Below are 16,667 nucleotides of genomic sequence, written 5' to 3' on the forward strand. Positions count from 1 at the left end.
CGTGTTGAGATAATTCCAGATTCAACGGCAAGCTTATATAAATTTCTAATAGATGGCGCTTTTTCAAACATAGTCAAGATATAATAGTACAGAAAAAGGTATTTTTTTAACAATTTCAAAAGATAAAAAAATATTTAGAAGTCCTTAAATTTAAATCCTTATCCGTAATATAATGGTATGGTTAACTATCTATTATCTATATGTACTACTCAAAATTAAATACCGTTGCCCATTGAGTATCTCAATTGTCTTTATTTTCTACTAGCTTTCCACCCGCGCAGTCAAAGAAAAACCCGCATAGTTCCCTTGGGATTTCCGGGATAAAACCTATTCTATTTCCCGGGGTAAAAAGTAGCCTTTCTCGGGTATCAAAATATCGCTATACCAAATTTTATGCAAATTGGTTCAGCTAGGGCCTTAGACAAAGTAACAATTACAAAACGATAACGAAGTTAGAAATCGCAAAAATGTATGGGATTGACATTAGATAGACCACGTGATCTAACGCGGCGTATGTCAATCCCATACATTTTTGCCTTTTCTAACTTCGTTATCGTTTTTTAATTGTTACTTTGTCTACAGGCTCAGGCGTGATTGAGTAACAGACAGACAGAGTTACTTTCGCATTTATAATATTAGTATGGATTTTAGATTTTGTATTATTTATCAGTTAATAGCTGCGCTCCGCGGTTTCACCCGCGTGACTTCGCTTCTGTTAGCCTTAGCGTGATAATATATTATAGCCTTCGTCGATAAATGGGCTATCCAACACCGAAAGAATTTTTCAAATCGGACCAGTAGTTCTTATGCACAGTTCTTAGGAAAAGCGCGCGTTAAACAGTCTTAAATATAAAAGTTTAGGTACAAATAAAACAGCATATAAATTATAAAATTATTTCATTTATTAAAATTTTCACTGTGTAAAACGTAATATCACCTCAGAAACATGTTGTATAACAAGGTGCTCAGTTGTTCTCAAGGTACATTGTATCATACATACATAACTGTAACAAACAAACATATAATACATTAATTTTAACTTATATTGCAAGATACATAAAAAGAGATAATGTAAGAAATTTTTAACAGATTTTAAACCATCATAATATATGTAATGTAAGGGATATTATGAATAAATCACATTTAAAGTCAGTTAAAAATATAATGCATTACATGAATAGCACTACATAGTAAAAAACAAAGTCGCTTTCTCTGTCCCTAGGTCTTTTTGTATGCTTAAATCTTTAAAACTACGCAACGGATTTTGATGCGGTTTTTTTTAATAAATAGAGTGAATCAAGAGGAAGGATTATATACTTACATAATTATTTTTTTTAGGTTTTAGACAAAGCAAGCGAAGCCGCGGGCGGTAAGCTAGTTATGAATAAATCGCGTTTAAAGTCAGTTAAAAAATATTAATTTATTTTAAGGAAATAATATTTTTTAAACAATTTATATAATTACTAGCTGCTCCGCGTGGTTTCACCCCCGTGGCTCCACTCCTGTTGGCCGTAGCGTGATGATATTATATAGCCTATAGCCTTCCTCGATAAAAGAGCTATCTAACATCGAAATAATTTTTCAAATCGGACCAGTAGTTCCCGAGATTAGCGCGTTCAACAAACTCTTCAGCTTTATAATATTAGTATATAGATATGTAAAAAGTACTTGTCAGTAGTCATTTAAATCATAATACTAAATGATAATATTTCGACTTTCGAGTGATTTTAAAAAGGCTGAATAAATAACATGAATACATGCTTAAAATTATAAATGCGAAAGTCCAATTTTCTTAAAGCTTAAAAGACCGAACCAATTTGGATGAAATTGTACAACAATAGATGATGTTTGTCTGTCACACTTATAGGGCAAAACCAGTGCACCAATTTTGATAAAATTTGCAATATAAATAGCGGAAGACACTTTGTTGAATATCGGGCATTCTTTTACATTAAATATGAAATGGTTCAAATAAATCAAATAAATGATGTAGTTTTTTATAACTAGTAGTGTTCAAGTAGTACAGATATAGTACAGAATTATTTATTACAAAATTTCTTGTAATCAATAATTTGATTAAGGCACTGTACTTTGATTTCCTTTCACACAATTAATTTTCATAAATGCTTATTTCAGTACTATTTTTCCGTCTTATTACAAAAACTTAACTAGCGGTCCGCCCCGGCTTCGTGGTACATATTTACGTTTTCTCTACATAAGAAGCATCCTCGTACTTCAAGGAATATTATAAAAAAAAGTTTTATCGAAATCAGTTCAGCCGTTCACATGTTTTGCCGTGACCAAGGAAAACGGTTTCATTTTTATAATATATTGATGAGCCCCGAGTGGCCCGATCTGACCACGATAGATTTTCTATTGTGTCTGTGATTCCGGGGGCTGAGTTATTAAACCCTAACTATAAAGTCATGGTTTAACTTTATTACAGAGGTAACTTGTCCTTATCTATTATCCCGGTTTAACGCTAAAATTAGCAAGTTAAAAATACCCTCAAACATTGCGTATTGTAAATGTGACTTTATTACATTTGCATAAGGTTGAATTTGTTGCTTTTGGTACTACATATTTGTGAATACACATTAAAATAATGCTAACAAGTTTTACTTTGCTAGTTTATAATTCGTTCTTGTAACGCATTGTTAACCGACTTGCTAAAAAGGAGGAGGTTCTCAATTCAACTGTATTTTTTGTCGGTTTGTAACCGCATAACTAAGGATTGGATGAACTAATTTTTATAATTGTTTTGTATTTGAAACTTGAAAGCTGTTGCCACTCGTGCCGTATCTCGCTGTGATAATTTGAACGCGATTTATGTATTTAAAAAAAAATGTTTATTATTAAGCTATTGCATAGCTTCTATCGCGAGCCTTGAGCGCGGGGACCGAATCCAGAAATTCCGTAACGATAAAACCTCACGCTCCCCACTCCGACGGGCGGAGGTGTGGCTTGAAGGCATAGCATGCAATAGCTTTACCGCGGCAGTCCCCGAGTGACACACGTCGTTTTTATTTTTAACGATCCAATTTTAATTTAGTCTTGTTCTAACAATAACATGACGGTTTTTAAAAATAATGACGTATCTAATTGTTTTAACCGTCAATACAGATTAAAAAATACTCACATCATTCAACAGACGCGTCCAAACTGACATTAACATAACTGGCCCCCATATTCTCCTTATGACGCAACGACGCCACGTGACGCTTCGCGTTCTCCGTCTCATCCACATCACTAGCACAGACGCCACACTTTAGCTTCCCGAAGTCGTAATACACGTACTTATTCCGCGACAACATGTTAATATTATGCTTCAATTCCAGGTAAAAACGGAAGACGTTCTCCGAATTCGGTTTCTGCTTGAAGTGGTCCGCGTAAACTAGGTGGTTTAGCAACGAACGGATGGAATTAAATACTCCGCTGCAAATCGTGCATGTGAACTGCACCCCTTCGCTGTGTAAAATGTAGTTTCCGTGCAAGTACACGCTTATGATATCGCCCTTGTTCGCTTTGGTCCTCGCCTCAGCGACTGCTGTTTGATGATTGACGTCAGAGAGCACATGCCTTACACACTCTGACACATCATTGAATGTAGCATCGCAGAAATCACACTTGTTATTGATGACTTCGTTGGATTCTAGCAATTTGAGATCACCGTTCGGATATAGCGCGGAACAGATTAGTTTTGCAATGGTTTCAACGTGCATGGAGCTTTCAAAGTGTTCGACGATAGCGGAAAACGAGGGGAGTGCGACATACGTCGGGCATATAGTGCAAACGTAGAAATTGCCGAAGCTAGCAAAGTATTCGGCCGGGCGACAGTGGTTCTTGTATAACATTGCTAGCTTATACGGTGCGGCGTTCCGCAAATGTTTTTTTTGACGGATGTGGTTGAACAGCACCTGTCTCGGACCCTTTAGGACCATATCACAGCACGAGCAATAGTTCGATACTTTCCCTGGCTTAATAAAGTTTTCGATCACGACATGATCGCGGTTGTTCAAAGGCTTGCCAACGCTGGCGAGGAATTTCGCCCAATCGTAGCTTTTTGGACCCCATTCATCGGGCACTGGCCCATCTGGGTTATTGGTCTTCATCTTACGGTACAACTTGTCAGACAAACGAGCTAGATGCTTCTCATCTAGAATGTGCAGAATGATGCTTTCAGGCGAGTCAATTGTAAATTTGCACAGAGAACAGAACAGTTCATTCCCTTCCTCGGTCACACTGTGATTGAATAGGAATTTCCGATTGATTTCCTTGATTTTCTCGATGCTAGAGTCCTGCGAGGGGAACGGAATGTGCCTGTCCGCTTGCAGGATACAAGCCAAGTTATGGATGTGAGTTTCACTGAAGACGTGGTTCAATACACTGTCGTATTTAAATCGGAGCGTGTAGTACTCGCACGCCATGCAAAAGAACGCTAGCTTCCCTGTACGGTCGTCCACCAACGTAAGCAGTTTATGATTAGTCAATAGTTTCACGATTAAACATTCAATTGATCCATAATATCGATACTTCTTCACTACATTCTTAGCCGGTTTCTCAGGTACTTGTTCACATTCTTCATTTTCAAAATTCTTATTGGCGTCGCTTGTAAAATTTTGATTAACATTGTCTTTAATACTCATGATTATTGGTGCTACAGAGCTGGTTTGGCCGGAAAAGTCGATTCCGTTGATATCAAGGCACAGTTTATCGTAGGCTGCTTGGTAGAACTTGACAGCGCCATCAATGCTAGCTTCAGAGTTATCAGGCAAATGTCTGATAAGCGACGCCTCTAGCTTCCCGGAAAACATCTTATCTAGCTTCTCCATGGGTTTCATAATTTGCATAAAATCGATATTATGATTAGGCGTTTCCCCGCATTCTAAGGCCGAAAGACGTCTTGACATGTTAGGCAATATGATAGGCTCCGCTACATCTATACTTTCGCGTTTAAGCTTCGGCAAGTGAACGTCCAAATTGAAATGCTTCTGAAGCGACTCCATTAAGGGTTCATCTTCATTTATCTCAATTTCGACATTACAATCCGTACAAATGTGTACTTGCTTCGCGTTCTCAATCGTCAACTCGGCTTTAAGCAATTCAGGCACTTCGCTAACTGGTAGGCTATTAAACCTCTGCCTCTGCAGGCTACTTTTCTTTTCCGTCGTGAATATATATTCAACTTCAACCCCATCGCGGTTCGTCAAGAAGATCCTCCTGTGGGTGTCGTCCAAATTCTTCAAATAACGCAAAACAATATGATTCTCCTGCGTCTTAGGATTGTCAATGACATACTTAAAATGCTTCGCCAATCGTTTCACGTCGTCAATCTTCCTGAACGAAAGCACCGTCAGTTCGGAAACGCCCTTCCTGACCTCCTCTATAGACGTATCGTCAGTCATCTTTAATGATTTCTCAATAAAATTGTATATAAAAATCTATACAACGATTCGACTTATCTCGGTGAGAACCAAGAATAACAGTCAGATATTACAATGAAAATGGAAGTGGTTTTTGAATTATGCCCGTACTGATGTTTTGATAACTGCCGAGAGGGGTTCCTTCAAAAATTTTTGATTATTGTTTGTTGATCTGAATACTATCACCGCATGTCAAGATCTGGAACGAGAAAAGATATATTGTTACCATTTTTAAACGTAAAAAACTGTCTTTTTGTGGGATAAAATCACATTTACATGGGTCTGGAGCGCATTTAAATTTTAAAATGCATTTGGGGGATAAAGATGGAATATTTGATGAGACTGCATATGCAGTGGATAACTGCATTGTAGTAATGCGCATTACAAACGATAGTACAAGGTTGGAGAGTAAAAACTATGTCATAAACAGTAGATATTTTTTACGCAGCTCTTTTGAAGGATTGATAAAATATTACGCAAAAATTATTAGTATATCGTCAAGTGAAATGAATTGTGTTAATTTAACAAAATAATAAAAAAGGACAAACGAAAACGAGATCTCCAAGAAAAAAAAATATCCTTGTTACAATTTAATGTAAAAAAATATTGTGAACATTAAAATGTGACACAGTAGTTGGTGACTTACTACTTATTTGTAAAAATAAAATATCGTTATCTCTAGCTAATGTTATAAATGCTAAATTGTTTGTGTGTTTGTCGTTCTTTTACGTCGCTTTGCAACGATTTTGTTGTCTGGAGATATACTAGAGAGTTGCATATGCTACTTTGACCACAAACAATTTTTTTGACTACGCGGGCGAAGCCACGAGTAAAAAGCTAAAAAACATAAAAATATGCTGTATTTATTCCTTTTATTTAATTGAATATCTTTGGTAGAATTTTTACTTCATTTGTGACTAGATAACGTTGAAAAATAACTTTAAGTATTTCTACTACTACTACTATTTAAACTGCCTTTTGAAATACATACATTTTTAGTTTTTACAATAAGTATGTGTCTTCTGTTACTATAATACAGCGGCATTAATATAAACATGATTCTGCTCACTCATATTAAATAAAATAACAAGATAATTATATTTACAATTCAATATTTACTAAATGTCAATACATGATAATCCTGGCTTTTTGAAGGACAAAAATAACACTAATATTTAATAAGAAACATATTGTTATCAATTCAGTAGTTACCTAAGTAATGATGAAAGAGTAACAAACACATACACAATACACATTCATCCTCACAAACTTTCGCATTTATAAATAATATAACTAGCTTCCGCCCGCGACTCCGTCCGCGCGGATAACGGTGGAAATCAAACCGTTAGTTTTCATGTGATGTCTTCACATACAGACAAAAAATATTTGATCACATATTTGGTTTTGGTATTGATACAGTAACACTGCTACCTCCACCCCTGCTATTTATTTTTTTAAATATTTTCAATGTACAAAATTGACCTTTCTACAGATTTATTATATGTATAGATTAGTAGGATCTATGATAACAAAGATGTTGCATCATTCAATTTATAAACATTTACACACACAATAAAGAAAAGCATTTTTTGAGAATGATTGTGTGTGTGTTTGATACTCTTTCACGCAAATACTACTGAACCGATTACAATGAAATTAAGTACACATATAGAGGGTAACTTGGGTTAACACATAGAGAGGTTTTATCCTGAAGTTTTTCTTTGAAAACGCGGGCGAAGCCGCGGGCGGAAAGCTAGTAATTTATATTCTTGTCAATGTTAGGTATATTATTTGTTTATTTTAATAAGGATATACATTTGTTTCATTGATGAAAGTAAACTGGAACATTATTATCTAGTATTTTATGAAGAATATAAAACAAAGAAAAAGTGTGATTATGTATTGCTAATTGCTATGTGGTTTCTTAAGATTTAAAATTTCTTAAAGACCGATATATTATTATTTTCGGAATAGTTACGATAGTTAATTTTTATTATAAAATCCCTAACTCATTTTCGTGTTTGTTTTTTATATTGACATATTCGTGTACAACTTTCACTAGAAATCGATCTCAATAAGTGCATAATTTAAATGTGTGAATATTATTTTTTATCGATAGATATTGCATCTTCAATGCACTACGTAAGTTTCACTTATCTACTGCATTCAAATAAATGCATAAACTGTAATCATTAGCATAGTTTATCTAGAATGATCGCAAACATATATTCTTATCTAAAGAAATAACGAAAATAATAAATAAACCGTTCGATAATCTCAAAATATAACACGTAATAGGTACGTAAACATTTCGATTTATAACAATAGAAAGTGGTCATACAATACGAGTACACCACTTACAAAGTTAGGTTATAATGATGTAGCATTTAACAAAATGGCCTTTACATATTAAGTTTATGTATTATTTATTGAGATTGTTGTTCAAATATCATGGAAATTACCTGGAAGTCTTGATTTTGTGCATGGCAGCAAGAACCGCCTATAAAATTTGTACGGGCACTCGGTGACAGTTTTTAGGTGACATGATAGATGACACAGATAACTATATATTAGTCAGAGACAGATAGGACAGTACTACCGGTGACGTTTAGTTCTAAAAATATGCGCCAAGCGCTAGTGTCGTAACGTCACTTACTAGTGATGACCCACGAGCTATAAAAGCCACGATGACCGGCATAGAATATCGATAGCATAGTGATGTACCACGGAAAATTTTTGTAGGGTTAATTCTATAATTTGCAAGGTTCAAAGTATCTTTCGATACGTTCAATGGATACGAATATAACGAAAGAAATATGAAAATAAAACAACATTTTAGATTTTAGTTTTTATTTAGTTTTCCTCAGCCTATGGGCTTTATATTTTTCAAAAGCAATTTGTTGAGGTGCACACATCTGTTTAATAAGTTTTTCTTGCACACCTCCTTTTAAAATTTTATTTATTATGTTGCACCAATTATGCACATGGGTGCGTATCATTAAATTGAGCAACCACTCTTTTGCTTCTGTTTTGTGATGTGTACACCCCAACCAATTTACATCAAATCGTTTTAATATTTGTATTTTTATACGTTTTTTTAAACATGTTTCATATGCATATTTATTCAAGTAATCATGTATAAGGCCCGAGATATCCCTATAAAACATTAAAAATTTCTTTGATGGATAGGTTAAATTATTGCGATGTTTTAAAAGGGTGTATTCTCTTTGTTCGATCCATTTATGAAATATATCTCTTTTTTTTTGGGTATAAGTCTCAGAGCATCTCCTACACTTAAATTTTTTTGTCACTCTCCTGCACATATACCCCGCTGTATATGCAGAAGAGTGCACGCGCAATCTTTCATTCACTGTGTTTAGAGATTGGTTGCAATTGCTGCTGCTGATGTTATTTGCTATTATGGGTCTAGTACACGTGGCATTTTCTTTATCCTCATCAAATGTTGATGAGGAACTCTCATCAACATTGGATGAGGATATGAGTTTTAAAAAATCGACTACTGTGTCTCCTACATCATCCTCACAGTTTGCGTATATCGAATGTGGACCCATAACATTGGACATCAGTAAGGATTTAAACGCATTCATAAATGTATTTGCATCAGGATTGACATTCCTATAATTGATGGCTCTGATCCTACCAAAAAAGTTCTCTAGAGGATCCTGATTTATATTTCTAGGATAAAAATATTCTATTTCATATTTTTCGAACAACAGTTTAGACAACCTTTCAAAACTCTCGACAGTTGTAACCCATCCATTAAGAGAAGGAACTCGAACCTTATAGATTTTATTATTTTTTCGAGCTTTCTTGCTATTTGCATCAATAAATTTTATATTTTTCAATATTTTTTTGGCTTCTGTCCAAAAACTGAAAATTTGATGTGTTATTGGCTTTATAGGTCCACGCAGTTTGCCCCGGACAGTGCTTCCTCGAGAACCGTTCACACTATCAAATAGCTTGTCAATGAACTCCACAGCTTCGCCTGTTGTGGCCATTGTCTCACTGACATTTTGACCCGAGGCTGTAGTTTCTGAAATATTACATAATTAAATAAGTATCACTACATAGATAGTAAACAAAGTTGCTTCCCGCTGTCTGTCCCTATGTGTGCTTAGACCACTAAAACTATGCAACTGATTTTAATGCGGTTTTTGTTAATAGATAGGTACAAGTTATTCAAGAGGCAGGTTTATATGTAGAATAAACACAGGCAAAAACTAGTAACACATAAAAATAACAACTTCTGTTTCTATTCTATAAGACTCTTAAGAAAGCATACATTAGTTTGAATTGAATGTCTTATGACTCATCAAGAATAAATTGTAAAATATGATTAAGAACCTAATTCTTTAATAAATATTTACATAGTGTGAATTCATGCTGTTTATTATGTTGGAGACCGTAAATAAATAAATAAAAGTAAAGCGAGTGAGCGATTAAGAGGATAATTTTAGTATTTTTAGATACTTAATGCATATTGATAACAGAGTAAATACTTACTGAACAATGCAGTGTATTTAAGCATTCCACTGGTAGTTGCACTCAGAGTTTGGGCAGCTACACTAACTTTCATCTTCTTCATTTTTGCTGCGTAAACATGGTGCTCTGTCAGCTTTTTATGCATTCTAGTGTGACCTAGTTGGCAATCAGCATCAAATACTGTTTGTATATCCTTCCATGTGGCAACTTGGCCTTTGAAGAGCATGTCTTTCGTGAGCAGGTTGTTCCTAAGGCCCTTAAGTAGGTGTGGGGGATCAAACACTACACTTAACTGTCGTCCTGACACCTCAATAGTTCCATCTGCAAACAAAAAAGTATATTGAGTTCAACAAGTTAATTTGATGCAAGTATTACAGGTCAGATTACAGATGAAAATTAGCACACAGGTGACATATGACATGTACTAACATGCAGATGGATATTTAGATATAATGTTGATGGGTACTTTTTATCCCAGGTGTTTTCCAACTTCTAAGCAGACATTGCATGCAAAGGCTATTCATTCATAAAGAGATTTTATCTACTCACCATTGCATTCATCATTTAAAATCCTTTTGCGTGCAGTCTCCAATTTCAACATATTTATGGCTGTTCTAAAAGTCGAGCCCTGGTCACATACAAGAGCTAAAGGTATCAGCCCTGACTCTGACACTTTAGTGACCACTTCCTTTAAAATTCTAACTACTGTAGCACCTGCAGTTGTTCCCTCACAAAAGTAGAAACATATAGGTTGTCTCCAGTTTGAGCACACTCCTTTTAGCATGAATACCAAGGCATGATCGCAAAACCTTAGTGCTCTTCCATACCCAAAGTCTTTAAATCCTCTTATCTCATCTTGGGACTCAACATAAGTGAGATGAGGTGTAAGAGCAACCTCATCAAACAAAATAGAACACAGTTTCTTCTTTGTGTCCCATTTCTGTGTTTTATGCTTTATTACTCGAAAAATATTGTCATTTAGCCCCACATTGAAAATGATATTTTCAGCCAAACGATTTAAAGTTCGTTTACTGGGCAAATTAAATATTTTTTGGAGCAACCGATATCCTTTCGGGCTTTCTTTCATTAGGGTCAACGCCAAATGCTTTTCACTGGTTGTGTATCTCATTGCCTTCTTCTTTCTGTTTGCCATTTTTAATTGCATGAATAGAAAATCTTGGGCTTGTTGTGACATTTTCTCAAAATTTTTATTAAACAATTGGCTGCAGCTAATTGTCTTAGCAGCATCCAATCTTTGCAAAAATGGCTTCTGAGTCTTGTTTTCTTCGACAGCAATTTTCCTCATTTTTTTTATAAAGCATCTGCTGTGTGAGGACAATTTGATAGCTGTAAAAGAATAAAAAATATAAAAAAACAATTAGGCTTTCACTCTATACTTTTTAGGTTCATAGAAACATGCATAGCATGAAGCAAAACAAGTGTAAATAATTTTCTGTTAATAATTTTCTGTTAATCACCTTATTTTTAGTACTTTATTTTTATGAAACTAGGCTAGGTACCTATAGCTGGCGGTGAGTAAGTATAGTAAAAATATTTCTGAAGTTTGTGTTAAAAGTATAAGTACTTAGTAAATATTTACCTGCTCTGCTAATAACAAATCTTTTTGGTGCTTTATTTTTCAATTGAGTTTGACCCACACTTTGAATCACATCTATAAATAGAGAAACATTCAATTATAAATAAGGGAGAAGCAAGAATATCAGGTAACAATTTAGGTATCTTGAGCAACATTTTAATGTTTGCCATCACACTATTTTTTCAATATTGATTCCTATATTGCTTGTATAAAATTTCGATTTTGAAATCATTTCTTAAATAATATCAATGGCACTAAGGACATCATAACCAAAGTAAGATTAACTACTTAAAGAGATGTGCATGCAGTTTTGTGTTATGAAACCATTTTTGTTTCACAACAAAGTAGGTAGTCTTTATGAACATCACATGACAATGTTTAAATATTTTAAAATTGATTAAGTTTCTATGATTCTAAATTTCTAACCTTGGGATCCCAAAGGGTCAATCTGTATATTATGATGTGATGATTTTTCACATTTGCTTGTTGATGGTATTTCACTTGACTCAAAGACATTGAAATCTGCAATAAAACATTAATTTAATAAATTACTGTTTCTCCACTCATATAATTTTTTTGAATTGGATAAGTATCTCTGATGATCTGATCATGAATTCCTACTTATACAAATATACATACTGTTACATTAATATATGCAGGTCTTGTAGCTTTATGGTTTCTAAATGCTCATATTTATATATGACAAACAGATTATAGTATTGGTACATAAAAGCAAAATTACATTTGTTTGTGCTAAAGAGTTATTAGTAACTTTCACATGGGTTGATAAATGTAAAATTAAAAACCATAAACAGGTACAAAAAAATTGAAAGATTTTAAAAATTATTACCAGTATTGAGAAAGGAAGATGCAGGAGGGTCTGCAAATATATCTGCTGAATATAAATGATCAACTGGATGTTCTAAAATGAGAAAATGGTATATTAGAAAATTGAACATAAGCTTTAGCAAAACTTAAGTTAGATTGAAAAATGAGTACCGTAAAGTGGGGTTATTTGGTACAAAATTTATCGAAAAAAATATATTGTAACGAAGTATGTACATCTAATCCTATTTTGATATTTGTTTTTGACAGATTCTACAGTGATATACCACTGGCTAGCACTGCCAACCCTATAAGGATTAAAATACCAAAGATATTATTTTTTAAAAGTGCTGTTCCAATTATCGCAACATGGGGATTTTTTGGAATTTGATACAGATTGTTCTTTTGTTTCAAAAGATTTTGGAAACTTTTGATTTGAGCAAGTTAAGCGATATTCGGAATTACGATACGGTAAATGACCTTTTAAAATAATAGAGCTCTTGTTCTTTTACGTTGTTACAATCCAGTTACTTTCCGAATGAAAGTTTACCATATGAATAGAGTGCCACTATATTTGGGGATATTTGGAATTAGTATAGTCATTCGTTGGAACTTTAGTTGGCAAATGTAGGATATATTTGGAATAATTTAAGGGGAAGTCAACACAAAAAATAAAAAAATCAGTACTTTTATAATATATTTTCTGGATATTTGCACCCTCTTTTATATATATAATTTTTATTTCCGGGGTCATCCGTCAAATTAGTTTCGTCATAGTTAATTATACAATCTTCAGCAACACCTTCAACTATTTTTCCATAATTTTCAAAAAAGGCATCTATATCTTGTGGCGTAAATCTTGCTCGATCACTAGAAATATTTGCAGATTTGCGATTTGAAATTTGTGACTTATATCTTAAAAGAAAATTACGGGCCCAATCCACCCCGGGCATATTGTCTTTAAGCCCATATACTTTTTTACCAATCTTATTAAGGTATTTCTAGGCAAAAATACGGAGATCAGTCGAATCAAATGGAAAGCCCCACTCGCCTACTACTAAAATAAATTTAACGAAAATTCTCTCCTCTTCAGGTGAAAATAAGGTCGGATGACCAGCCTTCTCTTGCGAGCAGTTGATATTCCTAGTTTTTCTACTCAGGGTACTCTTTGGCACACCGTACGTATTCGCTGCATCTGTAAGACTCATTCTTCCTTCTTTTACACTATTGATGGCGGCTTGTAAGTTTTCCGGTTGGTAGTTCTGATACGGTAAATGTGACTTTCCATTTCTTATATTTGAATATTTTCTAGTGTATGTTCGAACCATGGTTTTAAAACTGAAACAAAAATGCAGTCAACATACCCTTAAATACAAAAAAAATGTACTACTTGGTACTAGGGGCTATTTGGTACATCATTCATACTCCGAGTAAAATAATAACCAGACATAGAAGGGGCTATTTGGAATTTCGTTTCAAATAGCCTCAAAACTGTTTCAAAAAGCCCCATTTAGAAAAAGATAAAAAATAAAGTGTTTATAACCTCTTCAGAAAAAGCCGGCAATAAGCATTGAAATCACAACAAAACACATGATAAATGACAAATATTATATTCAACTTACCTCCAAAATTTTGTTGTAAATAAACAAAAGTAAGACACCCATAAATTTAGCACAATTTTTTACTTTTTTTAAACAATCATTTTGCGACACACGCAATGCGTTTATAACCTCAAAATTTTGTCTCGTACTACTGCTTTAGTATTAGTGTTGCCAGATGATAAAAATAATATTCTATTGGTAGAAAAAAATAAAATATCAGTTCTTAAATATTTTATTTCTGAAGTTTTAATTAACCCCATGGTTTCCAAAATACCCCACTTTACGGTATCATTACCTCGGACAACAACTGGATTTTCCACAATTTCCTCAATGTCTTCCTTTTTACTGTAGTTATGATCATAATGATCACCTGAAAGTAACCAAATTAACTTTAATTAAATACAAGTTTTTAAACTGTCATGGTCACTAACATAATTATTAACGCAAACATACATGTTTAATTAAATAATTTAAGTTTAAAGAAATGCATAATCGTAAACAAGAAGAATAACTATTATAGGATATCTATTTCTTACTAAAATCTGGGGAAATTCTTCATAATACATGTTTCCATGTTCATTGGAAAATAACACATGTCATTATCATAGTTGAATAATCTAACAGCCAAGTGACAAATGGTATTTAGTTTTCTTGCATTAGTGACACAAATTGTTGGTTTCATCCAATTTAATTATGATATCTGTTTAATTTCTGATTTTATATGAAATGATAGCATCTTCATTTGGTGTCTATGACCTTTTGTAGTAGTAACCTATAAGCCAACCTAAGAGAGACAAAATAGAAATTCAATATTGTTTTCGGCACTAAATGTGCCTATATATATATATATGCCACATGGTGATTTAACCCTTTGAGCTTCAGGAAGGATTTAATGTACAGAAAAATTAAACAAGCACAGCTACATGACATTACATATTATATACAAGCAGTGTACCTATTAATATGTACAGCTTACCAGATAAAGGCACCCCATGCTTGACTTCTTCAGTAGAAAAAAGACATGGATAACCATCTTTGAGACGGTTACCCTTGTCATCCAGTTGATATCTATCGAAGTGTTTTTGGCACACACGTTTATTTACTAACTGATCTTTTGATAGACCAAGAAGTTCACAATTCACTGGCGCCAAAAACGACAGCCATAAAGCCCTAAGTTTATCGTCCTTTGGTAAATTATAAAGGCGATGAGTATTGTTGGTTGAATTACAACCGACAGCACAGCATTTGATAGGAGCCATGGCCACAGACGGGACAAAGCACCAGAGCACTGCTGTATAATTCGTATCGCAAGCAAGGAACTTGGAATCAATCTCAACTCAAGCAATAAAGCGAGGAGAAAGACAACCGAAGTACACGAGTTTCGACACGAATTAACACTATAAAATATAAATTAACACGAATGACGGCTCACGGCAACAGGCAACTGATGTCAGTTTGACAAATGACAAATAGCTATACAAAATGGCTGCCAACATGGCTCGCGAAAGTAGCGCTTGGCGCATTTTTTTGGAACTAAGCTGTCGCAGGCCTGATAGATGAGATGAGAAATCAGAATACAGACAATTGACAAAGACTACAGAGCACAGATTATACTAGAAATTTGCGCTTGACAAACTGTCGCGACAGAACTTGCTACATGGTTTACACCTTGGTTTACACCAATGAATATTGGTTTACACTTATTACACAAGTAGCTGTCAGACAGACTGTTGGACACTTATAGACAGTTCTCGTGGAAGTTTACTTGCAGATTACATGGAAACGTGGCCGAAGATGGACTGACATACAGACCGCATCCGCGTATGTACATATTATTCTAAATTATTTACATATTTTGTGGCTCCATCAGCATATTTTTTCAATGTCAACGTAACATTGAATTTCGAATCTTTATTAAATAACGAAAGATTTTATGTAATTCATTATATTTTGTGTGAATTAAAATCACAGATTAAATTATATTAAATAAATTGTCTATGTAGTAACGTAATCAATAATAGTTTATAATCTATACGTGACATTTGACATTGACAGTCACAATTTTGTACCTACGCTGAGCACCAGTGTGACCAGATTCAGTATTTTAATACTTTTTCAGTATATTTCATCGATTTTTCCGAACATCGGTATATTTTCAGGTATATTGCTGGAAGTCAGTATTTTTGGGTATATTTTGGTTGACGTTATGGCAACACCGTCGTGAGTGATCGTCTTTGCCTCGTCTTTGCGACAATGTTTGCGGAATTCCCCGGAATTCGTTATCTATGAGCAAAGATGAGTAAGTTACAGATATGACAAGAAAGACGGCCGTCGCCGCGCCGGCGTTGTAGTATTGTCATACTACATAAACAATTATCAATCAATACATAGTATAAAATAGAGATGCAACGAATAGTTGTTTGGCCGGATACCGGATACCGGATGTTCGGCCTGACCACCAGCCGAATGTTCGGTATCCGGCCGCCGAATATTCGGCTGACGGCATTTTGAGTTTCGTAGGTGCGTGTCGCGCACCAGCACGCCGCCTGTGCAGTGCAGGTTTTGACTTGATTCGTAGTGAACGTTCGCGCGGTCACAGTTCTTGGTAGAGACACTTTTATCGTGTCAGTGAAAAAAAATTTCCTTAAAAATAATAAAAAGCTTCCATTACAACTGTCTTTATTTAGATTCTATTTATAAAATCTACCAATTTTACTA

At 34.3% G+C, this 16,667-nt stretch overlaps 2 protein-coding genes across 2 annotated transcripts; both read right to left on the minus strand.

Annotated features, from left to right (window-relative positions):
• Positions 1–880: 880 nt before the first annotated feature.
• On the minus strand, positions 881–7,979 carry LOC123704760. The gene is made up of 3 exons (XM_045653249.1): positions 7,886–7,979; positions 3,140–5,622; positions 881–1,004 (listed from the first exon to the last, which is right to left on the minus strand). Exon 2 carries the CDS (start codon positions 5,403–5,405, stop codon positions 3,141–3,143), a length of 2,265 nt encoding a protein of 754 aa, XP_045509205.1. The 5' UTR covers positions 5,406–5,622; positions 7,886–7,979; the 3' UTR covers positions 881–1,004; position 3,140.
• On the minus strand, positions 5,606–15,077 carry LOC123704514. Its single transcript, XM_045652895.1, has 9 exons — positions 14,926–15,077; positions 14,245–14,319; positions 12,374–12,445; positions 11,950–12,045; positions 11,527–11,598; positions 10,476–11,273; positions 9,948–10,247; positions 8,515–9,477; positions 5,606–5,622 (listed from the first exon to the last, which is right to left on the minus strand). The coding sequence occupies exons 6-9, from the start codon at positions 11,230–11,232 to the stop codon at positions 5,606–5,608; spliced, it is 2,037 nt and encodes a 678-aa protein (XP_045508851.1). The 5' UTR covers positions 11,233–11,273; positions 11,527–11,598; positions 11,950–12,045; positions 12,374–12,445; positions 14,245–14,319; positions 14,926–15,077.
• Positions 15,078–16,667: the final 1,590 nt, after the last annotated feature.

The sequence above is a fragment of the Colias croceus genome, chromosome 30 (assembly GCF_905220415.1).
Source record: "Colias croceus chromosome 30, ilColCroc2.1".
Classification (NCBI taxonomy): Eukaryota; Metazoa; Arthropoda; class Insecta; order Lepidoptera; family Pieridae; genus Colias; species Colias croceus.

Coding starts and splice junctions, on each gene's coding strand:
- LOC123704514 (XM_045652895.1), bottom strand. CDS start 11,232: ATGAGGAAAATTGCTGTCGAAGAAAACAAGACTCAGAAGCCATTTTTG. Junction 10,248..10,475: donor TTTAAATGATGAATGCAATG/GTGAGTAGATAA, acceptor TTTTGTTTGCAG/ATGGAACTATTGAGGTGTCA. Junction 9,478..9,947: donor TAAATACACTGCATTGTTCA/GTAAGTATTTAC, acceptor GTAATATTTCAG/AAACTACAGCCTCGGGTCAA.
- LOC123704760 (XM_045653249.1), bottom strand. CDS start 5,405: ATGACTGACGATACGTCTATAGAGGAGGTCAGGAAGGGCGTTTCCGAA.